Source organism: Phacochoerus africanus, chromosome 2 (genome assembly GCF_016906955.1).
Source record: "Phacochoerus africanus isolate WHEZ1 chromosome 2, ROS_Pafr_v1, whole genome shotgun sequence".
Lineage (NCBI taxonomy): Eukaryota > Metazoa > Chordata > Mammalia > Artiodactyla > Suidae > Phacochoerus > Phacochoerus africanus.
In genome coordinates, this window is record NC_062545.1 from 130,506,592 (window position 1) to 130,526,973 (window position 20,382).

The window sequence follows — 20,382 nt, forward strand, 5'->3', positions numbered from 1 at the left end:
CTCTGGGTTAAGGATCCAGTGTTGCTGGGGTTGTGATGTAGGCTGGCAGCTGCAGCTCTGATTTGACCCCTAGGCCGGGAACTTCCATATCTGAGGGTGCAGTCCTATAAAGCCAAAAAACAAAACAAAACAAAAAAAGCTGAAGGATATAACTCAAACAGCCAGATGGAAGAACTACACATAAGAAGGAATGAGGAAAGGGTGTGGAGCCTACATGACCTCACAAAGAGCACCACTCTCTCAGTACCTTCACATGGTCACCAACCTGGAAGCTCTCCAAGGTTTTGGTGGGGTTCTTTTTATTTGTTTGTTTTTTGTCTTTTTAGGGCCACACCTGTGGCATATGGAAGTTTCCAGGCTAGGGGCCGAAGTGGAGCTTCCTGCTGGCCTACACTGTAGCTCATGGCAACACTGGATCCTTAACCCACTGAGTTAGGCCAGGGATCGAATCTGTGTCCTCATGGATACTAATCGAGTTCATTACTGCTGACCCACAACGGGAATTCCCAGTTTTGTTTTTTTATGGAGGCTTCCTTACATAGGTATGATTGATTAAATCATTGACCATTGGTTATTGATTCAACTTCCAACCCCTCTCCCCTTTCCTGGAGATCAAGGGGGTAGAACTGAAAGTTTCAACCCTCTAATCACACAGTTGGTCCTGATGGTGACCAGCCTCTGTTCTTAGGTGCTTTCCAAAAGTCACCTTATTATCCTCAACCTAGTTGTGATGGAAAGGGACTTGTTATGAATAACAAGACACTCATTTCACATTTATGGCTCTGAAGTGATTTCAGGAACTGCAGACTAGAGATCAAATAATGTAACAAAAAATACTCCCATTGATCTTACCTCTCAGAAAATTTCAAGGGTTTTGGGAGCTGTGAGCCAGGAACTGTGGACAAAGACTAAATATCTATAAGAAATATATTTTTGGTTCTCTAAATGACTAAATAAATGTTTCGTACACATCACAATATGGTACTGTAATAGTGTTACAGTGTGCAAGATCAGACATGCACCAGCCCCTTGGAGCTTACAGCCTTGGTGAAAGACAACAACTAAATAATCAGAAATAACTATAAATTTACTCTTGATAGCATTGACCATCATTTGATGAGGTGGTTTTTTCACTTGGTGTCTAGAACCCTGCACTCTGTTTCTTAACCACAGTGGCCACTCCTTGGTTTCCTTTACTCATCTTCTTTCCATCTAAATGTTGGAGTGCCCTGAGCCTTAGGGCTTGCTACCTACTCTCCTTAGGTGATATCTAGTCATATGGCTTTAATATCTATATGCTGATGACTCTCAAGTTTGTATCTATATTCACTGTTCCTCCCTCAACTCCATAAAAATCTGAATATCCCAGTCCTCATACTCACTGCTTTCCATCTCAGTAAATGGCACCACCATTTACCCAGTGGCTTAGGACAGAAATCTGAATTATTCTTGTTTCTTTACATTCACAGCTTTCATCCTTTCTATCAGGAGGTTATGTTGCCTCTACAAATTGTGACCAAATCCTAACACTTCTTATCACTCTCACTGTTACTAAGCTGGTTCAGTTGACAGCCTTCTCATTAGTCATGTTCCTAGCACCCTCATCTCCCACCCCATTTAAGCATGTTTTTCCACTTCGTAGCCAGAATAATCTTTTTAAAGCCTAAACAGACTTTTGTAAAAATCTTCTAATGAAGAAGTGCTGATTTCACGTCTGGGACAGAAAATGTATAAGATGAATCTCTGAAAATAGGATCCTAAAAGAGTAAGAGAAATGATGAGATTTTAATCCAGTTTTAATTATAAAATTGAAAATGTTGCATACTGTCAAATAGTAAAGGAAGGTCTTTGTGAGATCTTTCTCAATAGTATATTAGATGTTTGGAATTTAAAGACAAAAGTGAACTAATACATAAATCAAATATTAGTGAATTTCTTTTTTATCATTTGTGCGTGTGCACATGGGTACACACACGTACATGTACACTCTCGTACACACACATACACACACGCACAGTATGAGAATTTTCAAACCCACAAAAACATTTGAAGAAAGCACAATGAACTTCTGTATACCCTTTAACCTAGATATACCAACGTCAGTACTGGTCACATATTTAAATTAAACCATATGAAAATGCCCCTTTTTAACAAAAAAAAAAATTGATCACGTGGATGATTGAATCCAAATGCACACAAACAGTACACATTTTCTTTTGCCAGACCATTGGAAAGTGGGTTTTAGGTATGACAGTTTGTTATTTATTTTCCAAGAGCAAATACATTATCCTACACAACTACAAACCAGCGCCTCAACTAAGAAAAATCAGTATTAATCGAATATCATCATCCATGTATAGTCCTTAATCAGATTACCCTTTTTATATCATGAGGTTTTGGGTTTTGTTTTTAAATTACACTACTAATTTAAGAGTCTGGGGTGCTTATAGAATAAAGTCACCATGTTTACTGTTGGCTTACTCTAGGTTTTTCCTTTTGTGATTTAGCTTCTCACATCCGTGTTTGACAACAGCATCAAGACCTTTGGAGTAATTGAGAGTGACCCTTTTGACTGGGAGAAGACTGGCACCGATGGCTCCCTTACAACCACGACTACTTCCACCACTCCTCAGCTGCACACCCGCTTGACCCCTGCAGCAATTGGGTACGTCCTCAACAGGTGGTTCAGCAGTATCTTTCCTCCATGCATCCTATTAGCAGAAATGTCTTTTCTTTCATCCAGATTCCTTCAGTTGACAAAATGCTAAGACAGAGGGATGCCTCTGGATTTCCTTGAGTTAACACTTATCTTATATATGCCTTTATTGCATTTACTTTTCTAGAAAGTACCTCGAAATGGGAGCTTAGAGCTTGTGTGACTTGTTGATGTTAAATTTACTGCTTTGCCAGGCAAAGGAGAGTCACAGCAGGCAAATGCTCTAAAGACCGTACCCCCCCACCCCCACTTTGGGAGAGAATAGAAGGTGGTTTTAAAATTTGGGAGTGAAAAATAGGGCTGCAGATAAGGATCTGGGTGGATGCAAGGTTTCATTGTTTTTCAAAGCTGGCTATCCTTCTTTCTGGAATGAAGAATGCTTTATTAACATCTTCCATTTATTGGGGGTTTTAGTTCTGCCCAAGAACTCAAAGGTATTGTTATCTGCATTCCTTGAGGAGGAACTAGGACTCTGCCCAAGGCTGTATTGTTGTCTCTTGACTGCTTCTCCCTGGTCTCTGTAAGCCCTCTCTTCCCCAATTAGCAACTGTTTGAACCTGCTCTTTGGAACTCAGGGAAGGTCATGGAGGCTAATGCCCCATTCCCCAAAAACAAGAAATGGGGGACACAGAAAAGCTTGTGTGCCCAGGAGCCCCACAGGGCCCTGCTTGGTTTCAAAAGTGAGAGCGGGCCTCTGCTGCACTTACTACCAAAGAATATATCAGGCCCTGGAAAGAACAAGCCACAGCCACACCTAACTGTACCGTCCGTGCTTAAGGTTAGTGGGAACCAAACATGAAAGAGATTTCATTTTCGAAGTGTATTAGGAAGAGGTTAGTGTGTTTCCATCTGTTTGGTTTTTTGTTTTTTAGTGGTTTTTTAAAATGTTTTTTTTCCCTCTCTATGGTTTAAATACAGTTGCTTTGTTGGTTTCTCAGTCTTGGGGGCATTGTCTTTTTTTTTTCTGACCCTTTTGTTTTTTTAACTCTTCTGGTTGTTTTAAATGTTTTTTTTGTTTGTTTGTTTGTTTGTTTTAAGTAAAGAGGGAAAAATCATACAGTGAGCTAATTGGGAAACTCTATCACTAATCCATTGCTTTTTTTTGTATTGAGTTGGGATCACTAGAGCTTATTGAATCGGAAAAGCTTACATGGACTCATGTAAGTGGTGATGATATCCATGATTAAGCTAGTCTAAGGGTTCTTAAATGTGAGACCCTAACTAGCTACAACAGAATTACCACAGATGTTTGTTTAAAATACTCATTTGTAGGACTCATCCCAGACATCTAGGGGAATGGCACAGAAGTCCATATGCATCAGATGTTTCTCATGCTTATCTGAGTTTGGGACCCACTGCCCTACTCCAGCCACCCCATTTTAAAAATGAGGAAATGATCCTAACATTGAGCTAATCATTCAGTTTTAGATAAACATTAGTGACAGAGCTGAAGCCTATGTAGAAGTTTTTATTCTTGCTTTAATACTTCTGTCCTCCAATTTTGATTGTTGTTAGAAATAAACAAGTCTCAGAGTTCCCATCATGGCTTAATGGTTAACGAACCTGACTAGTTCCATGAGGATGCAGGTTTGATCCCTGGCCTCGCTCAGTGGATTAAGGATCCAGCATTGCCATGAGCTGTGGTGTAGGTTGCAGATGCGGCTCAGATCCCTTGTTGCTGTGGCTGTGGTATAGGCCAGCAGCTACAGCTCCAATTCAACCCCTAGCCTGGGAACCTCCATATGCCGCGAGTTCCCCCCCCCCCCAAAAAAAAAGAAAGAAAGAAGTCCCAAACATGCAAAAATCCAAGTGATAACACTTACTGGTAGCTGAAGTCAGTGAAGACACTTTATGTTCCCATCTCCCAGTGTTTATTCCTAAAATAAGAAAGAATAACAAGAAAGGAAAACCACACAAAACTGCGTCCTCAGCATAATTTGAAGACAAAGGATGCCGAATTAAAAATAACTATAAGTAAAAAGAGAAAAAACAAAACACCAAGCATTGTGGAATATCTCTAATGCTTCTGCCTCACCCACCATGATGCTTACTGAAGGCAGATAGGTAAAATCTGTAGGGAAGAGGAAAGTTAGCACTGGGTCTTAATGTTGATCTAAAACCGTCAGAAAGACTAAACACGTCTAAATAATGAAAATACCAAAAAATGTCCAGGTAGATCAGATCATGAATTATAAGGAGGTAAAAATATGCATGATTCAAGACACATAGCTTCTGGGAAGAAAAAAAGACAAAAAGGGGGGGAGGAATTACTGATGTGGCTCGGCAGTTTTAGGACCTGAAGTTACCTGTGTGAAGATGTGAGTTCGATCTGCAGGTTCGATCCCTGCCCTTGCTTAGTAGGTTGAGGATCCGCCATTGCTGTGGCTGTGGTGTAGACCACAGTTGCATCTCCACTTTGATCCCTGGTCCAAGAGCTTCCATGTGGCATAGGTGCAGCCATGAAACAAACTAAAACTAAACAAAATATACTAAACATAAAACAAACTTAAAAAAAAAAAAAACGGAAGGGAGAAATACCCCTTTGTCAGTTGACTGGTGAAGGGAAAAAACGCAGATCTGTTTGGGTCCAGTCAGAGGGAGAAACTACATAGTAATTTGACAGGGAAAGATGATACAAAGAAATATTACCCATAACACAAAATTGGAATAACATGGGATTGAAGAGATAGAGAGAACTGTAAAGAATACAGGAATCACAAATATAAAGTGCAGCTCCTACTCACAGGGCTGCATTAAGCATCTAGGAAAGAGCTCCCTCAGTCCCCATCCCAGGGCTGAGTTCTAACTTTGTTGGAGAGGACATGTCCTCAGTCATTGGATGGCAGAGAGGTTGCTCTGATGCCACACTGATAGAATTTGCTGAAAACCTTACCTTCTGGGGTGCCAGAGACAGGGATTTGTTGGAGGTGTCTCACTAGAGTCAGTCTGATACACAACTTCTGGATAGTAGGGGTTACTCTAGGATGAGAATTGTTACTGTTGTCTATGTGCTGCAGGAGACAAGCACTGGGGAAAGCCACGCACACTGGGGTAGCTTGCCAAACTGCACACTGGATCCCAAAGCAAAACCCTTTCCTCCTGCAGTGGCTCTTCAGTGCCTTCTACAAAGCTCCCATGACAGCTGCAAAGGAAAAGATTTAAAGGGCACAGATCCACTATCACAGAATAGGCAACAAGGATGAATTTGGACCTAAAAGACAATAAATTAATAATTACAGAGGGAAAAGGATGGAAATAATATTTAATTACCTACAGGAAAAGAGAAACATAAAAGCAGAAGATACACGGCTCCCCTGACCAAATAAAAGCCCACTCAAGTGTTTGGATTTTGCTATGCTGACAGAAGAGGGGGTCAGTTAAACTATGAATTTTGTAAAACACTCCAATACCACAAAAATGAACAAGAAAAAAAAATTTTTTTTTCTTTTATCCTTTTGGGGCCGCACCGGCAGCATATGGAGGTTCCCAGGCTAGAGGTCTAATCAGAGCTGTAGCCACCGGCTTATACCACAACCACAGCAATGCAGGGTCTGAGCTGCGTGGTGACCTACACCACATCTCACAGCAACACCGGATCCTTAACCCACTGAGCGAGGCAAGGGATCGAACCGGCAACCTCATGGTTCCTAGTTGGATTCGCCCACTGAGTGAGGCCAGGGATCGAACCTGCAATCTCATGGTTCCTAGTTGGATTCATTTCCTCTGCGCCACGACGGGAACTCCAAGAAAAATATTTTAAAGATCCATAAAGTGTTCTTTCAAAAAATCAAGACAATCTAATATATATTAAGAAAATTTCCTCTCAGAAAAAAAATTTTGAAGAAGACAGTTATAAGGCAAAACCTCAAATGGAACTAAATATACTCATGCATTTGAAGATATGGATAACCAGACTCAAAATTAAAAACTAAGAAATTGAATCAGAAATTTAAAAACTAAGAACAAAAACGGAGTATGGTGTGAAGAGGGAAAGAAGGAAAAGGAAAAGAGGGAGGAAGAAATGAAATGAGAGTTGACTGAACTCAGGAAAGAAGTGGAAGAAAAAGATGTCTTAGAATGGAATAAATAAAAAAGTGCACAAGGAAAAATAGACTCAAACAGAAATTTAATAAAGGGCATTGAATAAAGTTAGTGGCGAAAAAGCCCCAAGGGAATGAAAATAAATAAATCATTCAAAGGGCTAGAGAGGAGTTCCCTTGGTGGCACAGTGGAAACGAATCCAACTAGGAACCATGAGGTTGCGGGTTCAATCCCTGGCCTCACTCAGTGGGTTAAGGATCCAGCGTTGCCGTGGACTGTGGTGTAGGTCACAGACTTGGCTTGGATCCTGAGTTGCTGTGACTGTGGCGTAGGCTGGCAGCTGTAGCTCCGATTAGACCCCTAGCCTGGGAACCTCCATATGCCGTGGGTGTAGCCCTAAAAAACAAAAAATAAATAAATAAAATAAAAGGGCTAGAGAGGAAGTAATGCCATTGGAAGGAAGACAGAGAAGGAATGGCATTTGTATTGTTCAAGTCCTTGAAGGAGAAAAGCAAAACAATACCAATTAAAACTGAGAAACTCAAAATTTATAAATTTAAAGAATACCCATCTCATGAAGAAATATAGCAGATATAACAAAATACACAAAATTATAAAATACTAGGACAGAATTAAGACCAAACATATCAGTCAAAGCAATAAGTATCAGTGAGCACATCCGTTTAAAGGAAAAGGTTTTTAGTTTGTTTATATAGCTGTGTACATATGCTGATACAAGAGATGCACCTAAAAAACGTGTTTTAGAAAGGGATGGTTGAAGATATGCCAGAAAGATGGAAAGAATCTGAAGAGAATGATGATATCAGACAATGTGGAATTCAAGCTAAAAAACACATTAAAATTTACGAAGGTGAAGGTGTACTTTTTAGTGCCAAGTGTCCCAATTCAGAAATGAGAAAGAGCATTTATTAATGTTTTGTCATCAGAATTACAACAGTCATTTTTACGAAGCAATAACTAAAGGAGGTTAAAGAGTTAAAAATAGAAAATCACTGGTAATTGGAGATTTTAATATATGACTCAGTTCAAGTGAACAAAGAATAAGAAACAGAAGACAAATACCATAATCAAGAAGTTAGATCTTAGACATATTTTCCAGTATCTACACTCTGATGATAGAGGTTGCGCCTTCTGCTCAAGTACACTCAAAATATTCACAAAAATTGACCAGTCGTCAGGTCACCAAGAAAATATAAGTAGCTCCATAAAGCAGAAATATTATCTGATCACAGTGTAATAGAACTAGAAATTACCAACAAAAACAAAAATATCAAAGGCTCTTCCACCTGGAAACTTTAAAACCTCCTGTTAAACTCTTCTTGAGTGAAAAGGAAAATACAAACTGAAGTTATTAGAAAAATAATTATAATTAGAACACTACATATCAGAATTTGTGCAATACATTTAAAGACAAGATAAGAGGAAAACTGATGGCATTAAATAAGGAAATACATAGTGTCAAAATGTCTTATTATTGATGATATTAATGTCGATAATCAGGTTTCTCCACTATAAAGTTACTATTTTTTCCTTTGTGAGTAATAAGTATCTTGTGGGAAGATACTTAGAGACTATTTTTCATATGTTTGCCTACTAATTGTAGCATCTATCTTACCTGCGAAGTATTAGACCTATAAATCTACCTTTTACTATCTGACCCTATGAGGAAAATGTTTACAGATCTCTGAGCTATTCCTGTTTGCAAATGACATGGTAGAATACCTGGAAAGCCCTAGAGAATCAGTGTTAAGGAGAAAGAATGATAATTTATGTCCCACAACTCTTAGTTTGTAGTAAAGGGAGAAAGTAAGTTCACGAGAAGGTAAAAGGCCTTATCTGTTAACTAAGGGCCAGACACATATTTGTGGGCTCTGCTGTCTCCCACCACTACCACTGCCATTGTAGGGCTAAAGCAGTCATTGGCAATATGTAAACGAATGAGCATGCCTGTGTGCATACACTTATTTACAGAAATTGGTGAATAGGCCAGATTTGACTTAGAGGCCCTAATTTGCCAGCCTCTCCCTTACATTATGGGGAAAGGCACATGAAAAAGTTGTCTGGAGTTCCTTTATGGTACAGTGGGTTAAGGATCCAGCATTGTCACTGCAGTGGCTTAGGTCGCTGCTGTGGTGCAAGTTTGATCTCTGACCCAGGAACTTGTATGTGCTGCTGACACAGCCAAAAAAAAAAAAAAAAGAAAAAGATGTCCAATCTTACTACTTCTCTTGACATCTGTCCACTTTTTCCGTATGTCTCCATTTTTTCCCTAATCTTCTGTAGTTTATTCCTTGCTTGCAAACACAGGTTCTGTACTAGTAATATCCTCACTTATATCTTTCTCATCATTCTTGTTCCTGAACATAAAATAATTTTCCTGGGAAAGAGTTCTTTCTTTCCATATCTCAAACTCCAGATTTGGATCAGAGTTAGAAAGAAAATAGTAATTAAACAAAGACCAAAACTGGAGGAATAAATGCAGGGAGGAACCTGAGTCATGTGGGTGAGAGCCTGTGTGAAGAAGATGGATATGATCCTTGAAGTTACACTGAAGCTTATGATGTAAGAAAGAGGCTCTGAGAGCAAAAATAGAGGCAGTTTCCTAAGGAGAGGTGTGATGTGTTTCCTGGGAGGTGGAAGGAAGAAATGCCAAGGAATTGGGGTGGTGGGAATAAAGCAGAATCATAGCTAGGCCTAGGGAAAAGGGATTTAGAACATCAAGTGATTAAAATAGGGCGGGGTGGAAACAAGTCTGCTGAGCTTCCTGAATTCAAATATTCCTCCTTTTGCCATTCCCTTTCCTTAGGAGTAGAGGGAATTCTTTGAAGAAACATTTGGAGAGTTCCCATTGTGGCTCAGTGGTAATAAACCTGACTAGTATCCATGAGAATGTGGGTTCGATCCCTGGCCCTCGTTCAATGGGTTAAGAATCTGGTGTTGCTATGAGCTGCAGTGTAGGCTGGCGGGTACAGCTCCAGTTCCCAAGGAATTTCCATATGCTGCAAGTTTGGCCCTAACAAAAGACCAAAAAAAAAAAAGAAAGAAAAAACTTGTTAAGAAAAGATGAAAAGAAACGTTTGGTTTACCACGTAGCACAAATACGATTGTGTCCATTGTAATTCTTTACATCGGTATATGAATTAATATTGAACTTGTATCTGAAAAATACATCTTCTAAGTAGTCTGTTTCTGAACTTTAATTACTTTCATTTGAACTAATGTGGGCCAAATGACCTTTTCACTGTGTTCCCAGTGTCAAAACTACAGGCAATACTGTAGAAGGCTCTAGGGTTTTTTCCTGGCAGCTATTATCTGTGCTTTTCCCAATTAACATTGAGAGAGGTGGTAGTGAAGGTCATGAAATCTGAAATCTGTCAGAAAAAATCCCTGAGAAATCACTGCTCATAGCATGACATACTTTTGACACGTGGGCCAGGATGTGACCATTTCCTTTAGAGTGGCTCACTGAGAAGATGCCTATTTTCCCATTCATAGTAATTTTATGTGTCAGTACAATCTACTGAAGACTGTCTTTCTGCTTTTAAACACTGCAGATCATTCTAAGGAAAGGTTTCACTCTGTGCTAAATGTTGTGTTAAATCAGCAGTATTAAAATAAAACAACAGCAGCTAAAGAATTAAAAATAAAAAAAAAACAGCTAGTATGTAGAGTTATAGAACATTAGAGGCAGCAGGGGCTTGATCACTTAGTAAGTAATAACTGAGAACTAGAGAAGCCTCTCGTGGGCCAGAAATCTAAGGGAGAAATGACCAACCCTGTAAATAGGACATGAAATTACTTTGAAAGAATATGTAGATAAGTGCCAATTAATATTTTCTATTTTGTTTCTGGTCAGTTTGTACAGAATCATATGAACTGTATAATTGAAGAATTTCTAGTTTCCCCTAGAGAGCAAGAATTTCCTTTCTCCTGTTTATATCCCTAGAGCCTTGTATGTATAGGTAGTAAAAAGTCTTTAGTGAAAGAGCAAGTGCACATTTCACTCTATTAAAAAATGTAACATAAATCGGGAGTTCCCGTCATGGCGCAGTGGTTAACGAATCCAACTAGGAACCATGAGGTTGCGGGTTCGGTCCCTGCCCTTGCTCAGTGGGTTAACGATCTGGCGTTGCCGTGAGCTGTGGTGTAGGTTGCAGACGCGGCTCGGATCCCGAGTTGCTGTGGCTCTGGCGTAGGCTGGTGGCTACAGCTCCGATTCGACCCCTAGCCCGGGAACCTCCATATGCCGCGGGAGCGGCCCAAGAAATAGCAACAACAACAACAACAACAACAAAAAAAAAAGAAAGAAAAAAAAATGTAACATAAATGATTGATCTGATATCTACTTACATCATTTTGACACTTAACATTTTTATGTTAAGAAAAGTGGGTGAAGAATAGAAATTATTAAAATTCACAAATGCTTCTTGGAAAATAGACAAAATATTTCTAACCTTTAAAGTGATTGCTGGGGAGTTCCCATCATGGCTCGGTGGTAACTAACCCAACTAGGATCCATGAGGATGCAGGTTCAATCCCTGGTCTCGCTCAGTGGGTTAAGGATCTGGCGTTGCTATGGCTGTGGTGTGGGCTGGGAGCTGCAGCTCTGATTCAACAAAAGGACAAAAAAAAAAGTGATTTCTGGGAGTTGTGGTTGCGACTCATTGGGTTACAAACCTGACTACTATCCATGAGGTTTCAATCCTGGGCCTCACTCATTGGTTAAGGAGCTGGCATTGCTGTGGCTGTGGTGTAGGCCAATTGCTATAGCTCCAAATTCACTCCTAGCCTGGGAACCTCCATATGCTGCAGGTTCGGCCCTAAAAAATAATTAAAGCAAAAAATAAAAAAATGAAGTAATTGTTAAATCAATGAGTTACTGTATTAGAATTTGGGTTTTTTGGTTTTTTTTTTTTTTTTTTTTTGTCTTTTGTCCTTATAGGGCTGCACCCTTAGCATATTGAGGTTCCCAGGCTAGAGGTCTAATAGGAGCTGTTGCTGCTGGCCTATGCCAGAGCCACAGCAACACCAGATCCTACCTGCATCTGCAACCTACACCACAGTTTATGGCAACACTGGATCCTTAACCCACTGAGCAAGGCCAGGGATCGAACCCACAACCTCATGGTTCCTAGTCAGATTCGTTTCCATTGTGCCATGATGGGAACTCCTGGAATTTGTATTTTTAAATCAGCTTGAAAATTCTGTTGGTCAGAATGCAATTTTAGTAGTTCCCACTGTGGTACAACAGGATCATAGGCATCTTTGCAGTGCCAGGACACGAGTTCAATCCTTTAACCCAGAATAGTGGGTTAAAGAACCCAGCTTTGCCATACCTGCAGTGTAGGTTAGATCTGATCCCTGGCCCAGGAACTCCAAATGCCATTGGGTGGCTAAAAAAGAAAAAAAAAAAAGCAGTTTAATTTCAGTAGAGTTGGCATGCCTTAAGTTTCTGAGGTTTTTTTGTTTTGTTTTACTCTCTTAATTATGTATAGACCTCACCATTTAAATCTGTAAATGAAATGTAGGATAATCTCATAGTAATTTTTCAATCTGGTGTTTTTAAGTTTTTTTCATCCCTTATTTTCAGAATTGCCAATGCCACTCCCATCCCAGGAGACTTGCTTCGAGAAAATACAGATGAGGTGTTTCCAGATGAACAGCTTAGTGATGGGGAGAATGGCATCCCTGCTGGTGTGTCACCAGATAAATTGCCTGGATCTCTGGGACACCCTCGTCCACAGGAGAAGGATGTCTGGGAAGAACTGGATGCCAACAGAAATAAAATAAAGCTCGGGGTCTTTAAGGTATGTATTTCTTGCATGGGAAGTGATATCTTGTGTGCTTATTATTTTTTTCCTATTGGTGTAGCAAAGTGTCATGATTCTCAATTTTGAATGAGAAAGTAGAACATTGTATTGCTAGTTATGTATGTATTTATAATACAGCATTTTGGCTTATTTTGCTCATAGCACTCAGGTATGGACATCATAACCTTCATCTTGTATTTTATGGAAAAGATGAAGGTAGTTTTAAAAAATAACCAGACAGGAGAACAAATAAGCAAGGTGGAGGACAGACTAGTGGAAACTATGGATGCAGAACAGAAAAGAGAAAAAAGATTGAAAACAAATGAAGAGAGTCTCAGAGAACTCTGGGACAACGTTAAATGCACCAACATCCATATTATAGGGGTGTCAGAAGGAGAAGAGAGAGAGAAGGGGCAGAAAAATTATTTGAAGAGATAATAGCTAAAAACTTCCCTAACATGGGAAAGGAACCACTCACTCAAATCAGGAAGTGCAATGAGTACCATATAAAATAAACCTAAGGAGGAATACACCAAGACACATATTAATCAAACTGACCAAAATTAAAGACAAAGAGAAAATATTGAAAGCTGCTAGGGAAAAGAAACAAGTAACATACAAGGGAACCCCGATAAGGTTATTGGCAGATTTTTCAGCAGAAACTCTGCAGGCCAGAAGGGAGTGGCATGATATACTTAACGTGATGAAAGGAAAAACCCTCCAACCAAGATTATTTTGCCCAGCAAGGCTCTCATTCATATTTGAAGGGGAAATCAGAAGCTTCACAGATAAGCAAAAGTTAAGAGAATTCAGCAACACTAAACCAGCTTTACAATAAATACTAAAGGAACTTCTCCAGGCAGAAAAGGCTGCAACCAGAAACAAAAATACCACAAATGACAAGGCTCAGCAGTAAAGGTATATATACCACAAAGATACCAAATCATCCACACACAATTATGCCACCAAAATCAGAAATCATGAGAAGAGGTGGGTACACATGCAGGACACTGGAGATGCACTTGCAATTAAGAGATGAACAATTTAAAACACTCTCTGGTATATATAGACTCTTATATCAAAACTTCAGAATAACTGCAAACCAAAAATCTACAATTGATACACACACAAATAAGAAAAATCAACTCAAATACAACACTAAAGATAGTCATCAAACCACAAGAGGAGAGAACAAGAGAAGGGAAGAAAAAAGAGCAACGAAAACAAATCCAAAGCAATTAATAAAATGGCAATAAGAACACACGTATCAATAATTACCTTAAATCTTAATGGAATAATCGCCCCAACCAAAAGACATAGACTGGCTGAATGGATGCAAAAACAAGATCCATATATATGCTGTCTTCAAGTGATCCGCTTCACTTCTAGGGACACATACAAATTGAAAGTGAGAAGATAGAAAAAAATATTCCATGCAAATAGGAATCAAATGAAAGCTGGAGTAGCAATACTCATATCAGATAAAATAAACTTTAAAATGAAGACTATTTTAAGGGACAAGGAAGGTCACTACCTAATGATCAAAGGATCACTCCAAGAAGAAGATATAACAATTGTAAATATCTACGCACCCCAAATAGGTTCACCACAGTATATAAGGCAACTGCTAACAACCTTAAAAGGACAAATCAACAATAACACAATCATTGCTGTCCACTTACAGCAATGGACAGATCATCCAGACAGAAAATCAATAGGAAACACAGGCCCTGAATGAAGCATTAGATCAGATGGACTTAATAGATACTTATATGACATTCTATCCAAAAGCAACAGAATACACATTCTTCTCAAGTGCACATGGAACATTCTCTAAGATTGATCACATCCTGGGCTACAAATCCAACCTCAGTAACTTTAAGAAAATTGAAATCATATCAAGCATCTTTCCCAACCACAATGCTGTACAACTAGAAATCAGCAACAAGAAAAAACCTGCAAAAAACACAAACACGTGGAGACTAAACATGCTACTAAACAACCAAAGGATCACTGAAGAAATCAAAGAGAAAATTAAAAAATACCTAGAAGCAAATGACAACAAAGATATGACACTCCAAAATCTATGGGATGCAGCAAAAGCTGTTCTAAGAGGAAAGTTTATAGCAATACAAGCCCACCTCAGGAAATAAGAAAAAGCTCAAATAAACAAGCTAACTTTACATCTAAAGCAGCTCAAGAGAGAAGAACAGGCAAGACCTAAAGTTAGTAGAAGGAAGGAAATCATAAAGATCAGAGCAGAAATCAATGAAATAGAAACGAAGAAAACCATGGAAAAGATCAATGAAACAAAAAGCTGGTTCTTTGAAAAGATCAACAAAATTGATAAACCCTTAGCCAGACTTACCAAGAAAAAAAGAGAGAGGACTCAATAAAATTAGAAACGAAAAAGGAGACATCGCAGAAATACAAAGGATCATAAGAGACTATGCCAACTATACGCAAAAAAAAAAAAAAAAAAACGGAAAACCTAGAAGAAATGGACAAATTCTTAGAAAGCTACAATCTTCCAAGACTAAACCAAGATGAATTAGAAAAGATGAACGGACCAATCACAAGAACTGAAGTTGAAACTGTGATTTAAAAACTCCCAACAAACAAAAGTCCAGGACCAGATGGCTTCACAGGCGAATTCTATCAGACATTTAGAGAAGAGCTAATACTTATCCTTCTGAAATTATTTCAAAAAATTGCAGAGGAAGGGATACTCCCAAACTCATTCTATGAGGCCACCATCACCCTGATACCAAAACCAGACAAAGATACCACAAAAAAAGAAAACTACAGGCCAATTTCACTGATGAACACAGATGCAAAAATCCTCAATAAAATACTAGCAGACCACATCCAACAATACATTAAAAGGATTGTACATCATGATAAGTGGGATTTATCCCAGAGATGCAAGGATTCTTCAATATCCTCAAGTCAATCAGTGTGATACACCACATTAACAAACTGAAGAATAAAAACCATATGATCCTCTCAATAGACATAGAAAAAGCCTTTGACAAAATCCAACACCCATTTCTGATAAAAACCCTTCAGAAAATGGGCATAGAAGGACCCTACCTCAACATAGTAAAGGCCATATATCACAAACCCACAGCTAACATCATTCTCAATGGTGAAAAGCTGAAACAATTCCCTCTGAGATCAGGAACAAGACAAGGATATCTGCTCTCGCCACTACTCTTCAACATAGTTTTGGAAGTCCTAGCCACAGCAATCAGAGAAGTAAAAGAAATAAAAAGAATCCAAATTGGAAAGGAAGAAGTGAAACTATCACTATTTGCAGATGACATCATACTATACCTAGAGAATCCTAAAGACTCTACCAGAAAACTGTTAGAGCTCATCCATGAATTTGGCAAAGTCGCAGGATACAAAATTAATACACAGAAATGGACAGCATTTCTATACACTAACAATGAAAGAGCAGAAAGAGAAATTAGGGAAGCAATCCCGTTTACCGTTGCATCCAAAAGAATAAAATACCTAAGAGTAAACCTACCTAAAGAGACAAAAGGCCTATACTCTGACAACTGTAAGATACTGATGAAAGAAATCAAAGATGATGCAAATATATATAAAGATATACCATGCTCATGGACTGGAAGAGTTAATATTATCAAAATGACTATACTCCCTAAGGCAGTCCACAGATTCAATGCAATCCCTATCAAATTACCAAGAACATTTTTCACAGAACTCGAACAAAATATTTTAAAGTATATTTGGAAGCACAAAAGACCCAGAATAGCCAAAGACATCCTGAAAAAGAAAAATGGAGCTGGAGGAATCAGTCTCCCAGACTTCAGACTATACTACAAAGCAACAACCATCAAAACCATATGGTACTGGCACAAGGACAGAAATATAGATCAGTGGAACAGGATAGAAAGCCCAGAATTAAACCCACACATCTACAGCCAACTAATCTATGACAAAGGAGGCAAGAGTACACAATAGAGAAAAGACAGTCCCTTCAATAAGTGGTGCTGGGAAAACTGGACAGCCACATGGGAAAGAATGAAATTAGAATACTTCCTAACACCATACACAAAAATAAACTCCAAATGGATTAAAGACCTAGATATAAGACCAGACACTATAAAACTCTTAGAGGAAAACATAGGCCAAACACTCTCTGACATAAATGACAGCAACATCTTCTCAGATCCACCTTCTTAGAGTAATGACAGTAAAAACAAAAATAAACAAATGGGCCTAATCAAACTTAAAAGTTTCTGCACAGCAACAGAAAAAACAAAACAAAAAGACAACCCACAGAATGGAAGAAAATATTTGCAAATGACACAACTGACACGGAATTAATCTCCAAAATTTATAAACACCTCCTGCAGCTCGATACCAAAAAAAACAAACCCCATCAAAAAATGGGCAGAAGATCTAAACAGGCAGTTTTCCAGAGAAGACATACAGATGGCCAAAAAACACATGAAAAGATGTTCATCACTCATTATTAGAGAAATGCAAATCAAAACCACGTTGAGGTACCACCTTACACCAGCCAAAATGGCCATCATCAAAATGTCTACCAACAATAAGTGCTGGAGAGGGTGTGAAGAAAAAGAAACCCTAGTACACTGTTGGTGGGAATATAAATTGGTGCAACCACTGTGGAAAACAGTATGGAGATTCCTCAGAAAACTACAAACAAAACTACCATTTGATCCAGCAATCCCACTCCTGGGCATCTATCCACAGAAAACCATAACTCGCAAAGACACACGCACTCTGACATTCATTGCAGCACTATTTTCAATAGTTGAGATACAGAAACAACCTAAATATCTATTGACAGAAGAGTGGATCAAGAAGATGTGGTATATATACACAATGGAATACTACTCAGCCATTAAGAGGAATGAGATACTGGCATTTTTAGCAACATGGATGGACCTAGAAATTATCATGCTAAGTAAAGTCAGCCATACAATGAGACACCGACATCAAATGCTTTCACTGACATGTGGAATCTGAAAAAAGGACAGACTGAACTTCTTTGCAGAACAGATACTGACTCACAGCATTTGAAAAAGTTATGGTTTCCAAAGGAGACAGTTTAGGGGGTGGGGGGATGCGCTGGGGTTGTGGGATGGAAATCCTATAAAATTGGATTGTGATGATCATTGTACAACTATAAATGTAATAAATTCATTGAGTAATAAAAAATAAATTAAAAATAACCAGACACAGAGACTAAAAGAAGAGACATCTATAGAACAGAAGTTAATGGTCTTTCCAAAAAAAGTGACAACACTGGGCCCTTTCGTAGTGTAGAACAGTGGATCTAGGAGGGTTCATTCTGAAAACTGTCTCAGAGGGATGTGGGGAAATAAGAGTTGGAAATGGAAAGCATCACACTGGTTTGAGCTGACAAAGTGGATGTTGAGTAAGTAACATGATTTTTTCTTCTTTAGGATCATGAGCAGGTCCACTGGTAAGTATGGGGAGTGATAAAGAATTCAGAGTTCAATGAGTTTTAGTGATCTTGGGATAGATTATCCCCAAATTTCTCTTTGTTTTTACTGTTTCCTTTCATTTCCATTTTCATCAACGATAAGATGAAGATAAATGGGATGGAGGAGTAATGAATTACAGATCAGTTTTTGGTACTCCCTATATTTTTGTAGTGCTTTAGTTGGGAAGGAGGTTAAATTCATAAGTTTAAAATGAGACTTGTGGCTTAAGTCTGTTAACATGATTGATAGCAAGTTGGCTAGTTCTGCTTTATGGAAGAGAAATACATCTTGAAAACAATCTTCTGTGAAGATTTGAGGAGCTTGGCCTATTTGGGGGCAATATACACTATATTTTCAAACATTTCATTTAAAAAATTAACAATGAATATACTTTTAGTCATGAGAGTCATTTGCAAAAACATTTCTCTATATAGATTGATATGCTGCCCTGTGGTCTGGCTGTTGAATAAGCATTATCTAGACTAATAGTAATCAGGAACAAGTAGTGAAAAGTGGTCAGGAACTCAGTGTCAGAGTTTTGTAGTGTCTCCTCTGGCTGTCTTTATGGTACTATTGCTGGAACTAGGCCTCTGCTCACAAGGACCGAATAGAAACGAGGAGACATTTTGGGGCGAAGGAGAAGAAAGTAGTTTTATTGCTTTGCCAGGCAAAGGAGGGTCATGGAAGGCTAATGCCTCAAAGACTGTGCCCCCCTTAGGAGAGATTGGAAGGTGGTTTTATAGCTTGGGGAGTGAAAAATGGGGCCACAGATAAAGATCAGGGTAGAGGCAAGCCTGCATTGTTTTCAAAGCTGGTGTTCAGTGGTCTGTCTGGTGGTCTTCTTTCCAGAATAAAGAATGCTTCATTAACATCTTCCATTCATTGGGGGTTTTAGTTCTATAGAAGAACTCAAAGATATTGTTATCTATATTCCTTGAGGAGGGACCAGGACCCTGCCCCCAAAGCTGCACTATTTTTTTCTTGATTGCTCCTCTCTGGTCTCTGAGTACCCTCTATTCCCTGATTAGCAACTGTTTGAACCTACCCTTTGGAAATCAGGGAAGGTCACAGAGGCTGAGGTTTTTCCCTAAAAACAAGAAATGGAAGACACAGAAAGGCTTGTATGCTCAGTAGACTCATGGGGCCCTGCTTGGTTTCAGTACCAGGAGCAAACTGTTCTTATAATAAAAAATCTCTTGTGACATTCTCAGTTGCCAGCCCATATGGATGTTTGCGTATGTGGCAGAGTGAAATGACACTTGATGTAGATCTTAATTACTTTAGTTTTCTGTCTTTCCCACATTATCATTATTTAAACTTGATTTAGTTCTATTTTTAATTCTTTTTATGATATTAGGTAAGTTAGATTGTTAGTGGTGTTATTTTATATAAGCAATGATTATATGGATTTTTCATAGATGCTTACCATTTCCTTGCAAATTTTTTTTTTTTTTTGGTCTTTTTGCCATTTCTAGGGCCGCTCCTGTGGCATATGGAGGTTCCCAGGCTAGGGGTCAAATCGGAGCTGCAGCCGCCTGCCCATGCCAGAGCCACAGCAACTCGGGATCCGAGCCGTGTCTGCAACCTACACCACAGCTCACGGCAACGTTGGATCCTTAACCCACTGAGCAAGGCCAGGGACCGAACCCGCAGCCTCATGGTTCCTAGTCAGATTCGTTAACCACTGAGCCACGATGGGAACTCCTCCTTGCAATTTTGAAAGACCTGGATTATCATTTTTCTTCCTGAAATATTCCCTTTAGAGATTTCTCAGTGGAGGTTTTTGATAGAGGAGTATTTCAAATTTTACTTAGCTGTAAATGTATTTATTTCAGCTTTATTCTTTATTTTTTAATTAAAAAATTTTAAATTATAGCTGATTTGTAATGTACCAATTTCAGTCATGCATGTATATACATTCTTTTGAAATACATATAATTTTCCATCATGTTCTATCCCAGGAAATTGGATAGAGCTCCCTGTACCATACAGAAGGACCTCCTCTTATCCATTCTAAATGTAATAGTTCGCATCTATTAAACCCAACTCCTAGTCTATCCTTTACCTCCCCTCTCCACCTTGATAACAAGTCTATTCTCTATGTCTGAGTCTGTTTCTGTTTTGTAGATACATTCATTTGTGCAGTATTTTAAATTCCACATGTAAGTGATGTCATATGGTATTTGTCCTTATCTGTCTTTTTTTTTTGTCTTTTTTTGCTGTTTATTGGGCCGCTCCTGAGGCATATGGAGGTTCCCAGGCTAGGGATCGAATCAGAGCTGTA

The 20,382-nt window shown here is 38.8% G+C and overlaps 1 protein-coding gene across 5 annotated transcripts in view; it reads left to right on the top strand.

Annotated features, from left to right (window-relative positions):
- Positions 1-20,382, top strand: part of TTBK2 (tau tubulin kinase 2) — a 149,964-nt gene that overhangs the window by 104,442 nt on the left and 25,140 nt on the right. For all 5 annotated transcript variants that reach the window (XM_047766568.1, XM_047766569.1, XM_047766573.1 and 2 more), the window contains 2 exons: positions 2,508-2,665; positions 12,369-12,585. In XM_047766568.1, coding sequence (XP_047622524.1) covers positions 2,508-2,665; positions 12,369-12,585 — 375 coding nt within the window. The remainder of the gene's footprint in view (positions 1-2,507; positions 2,666-12,368; positions 12,586-20,382) is intronic.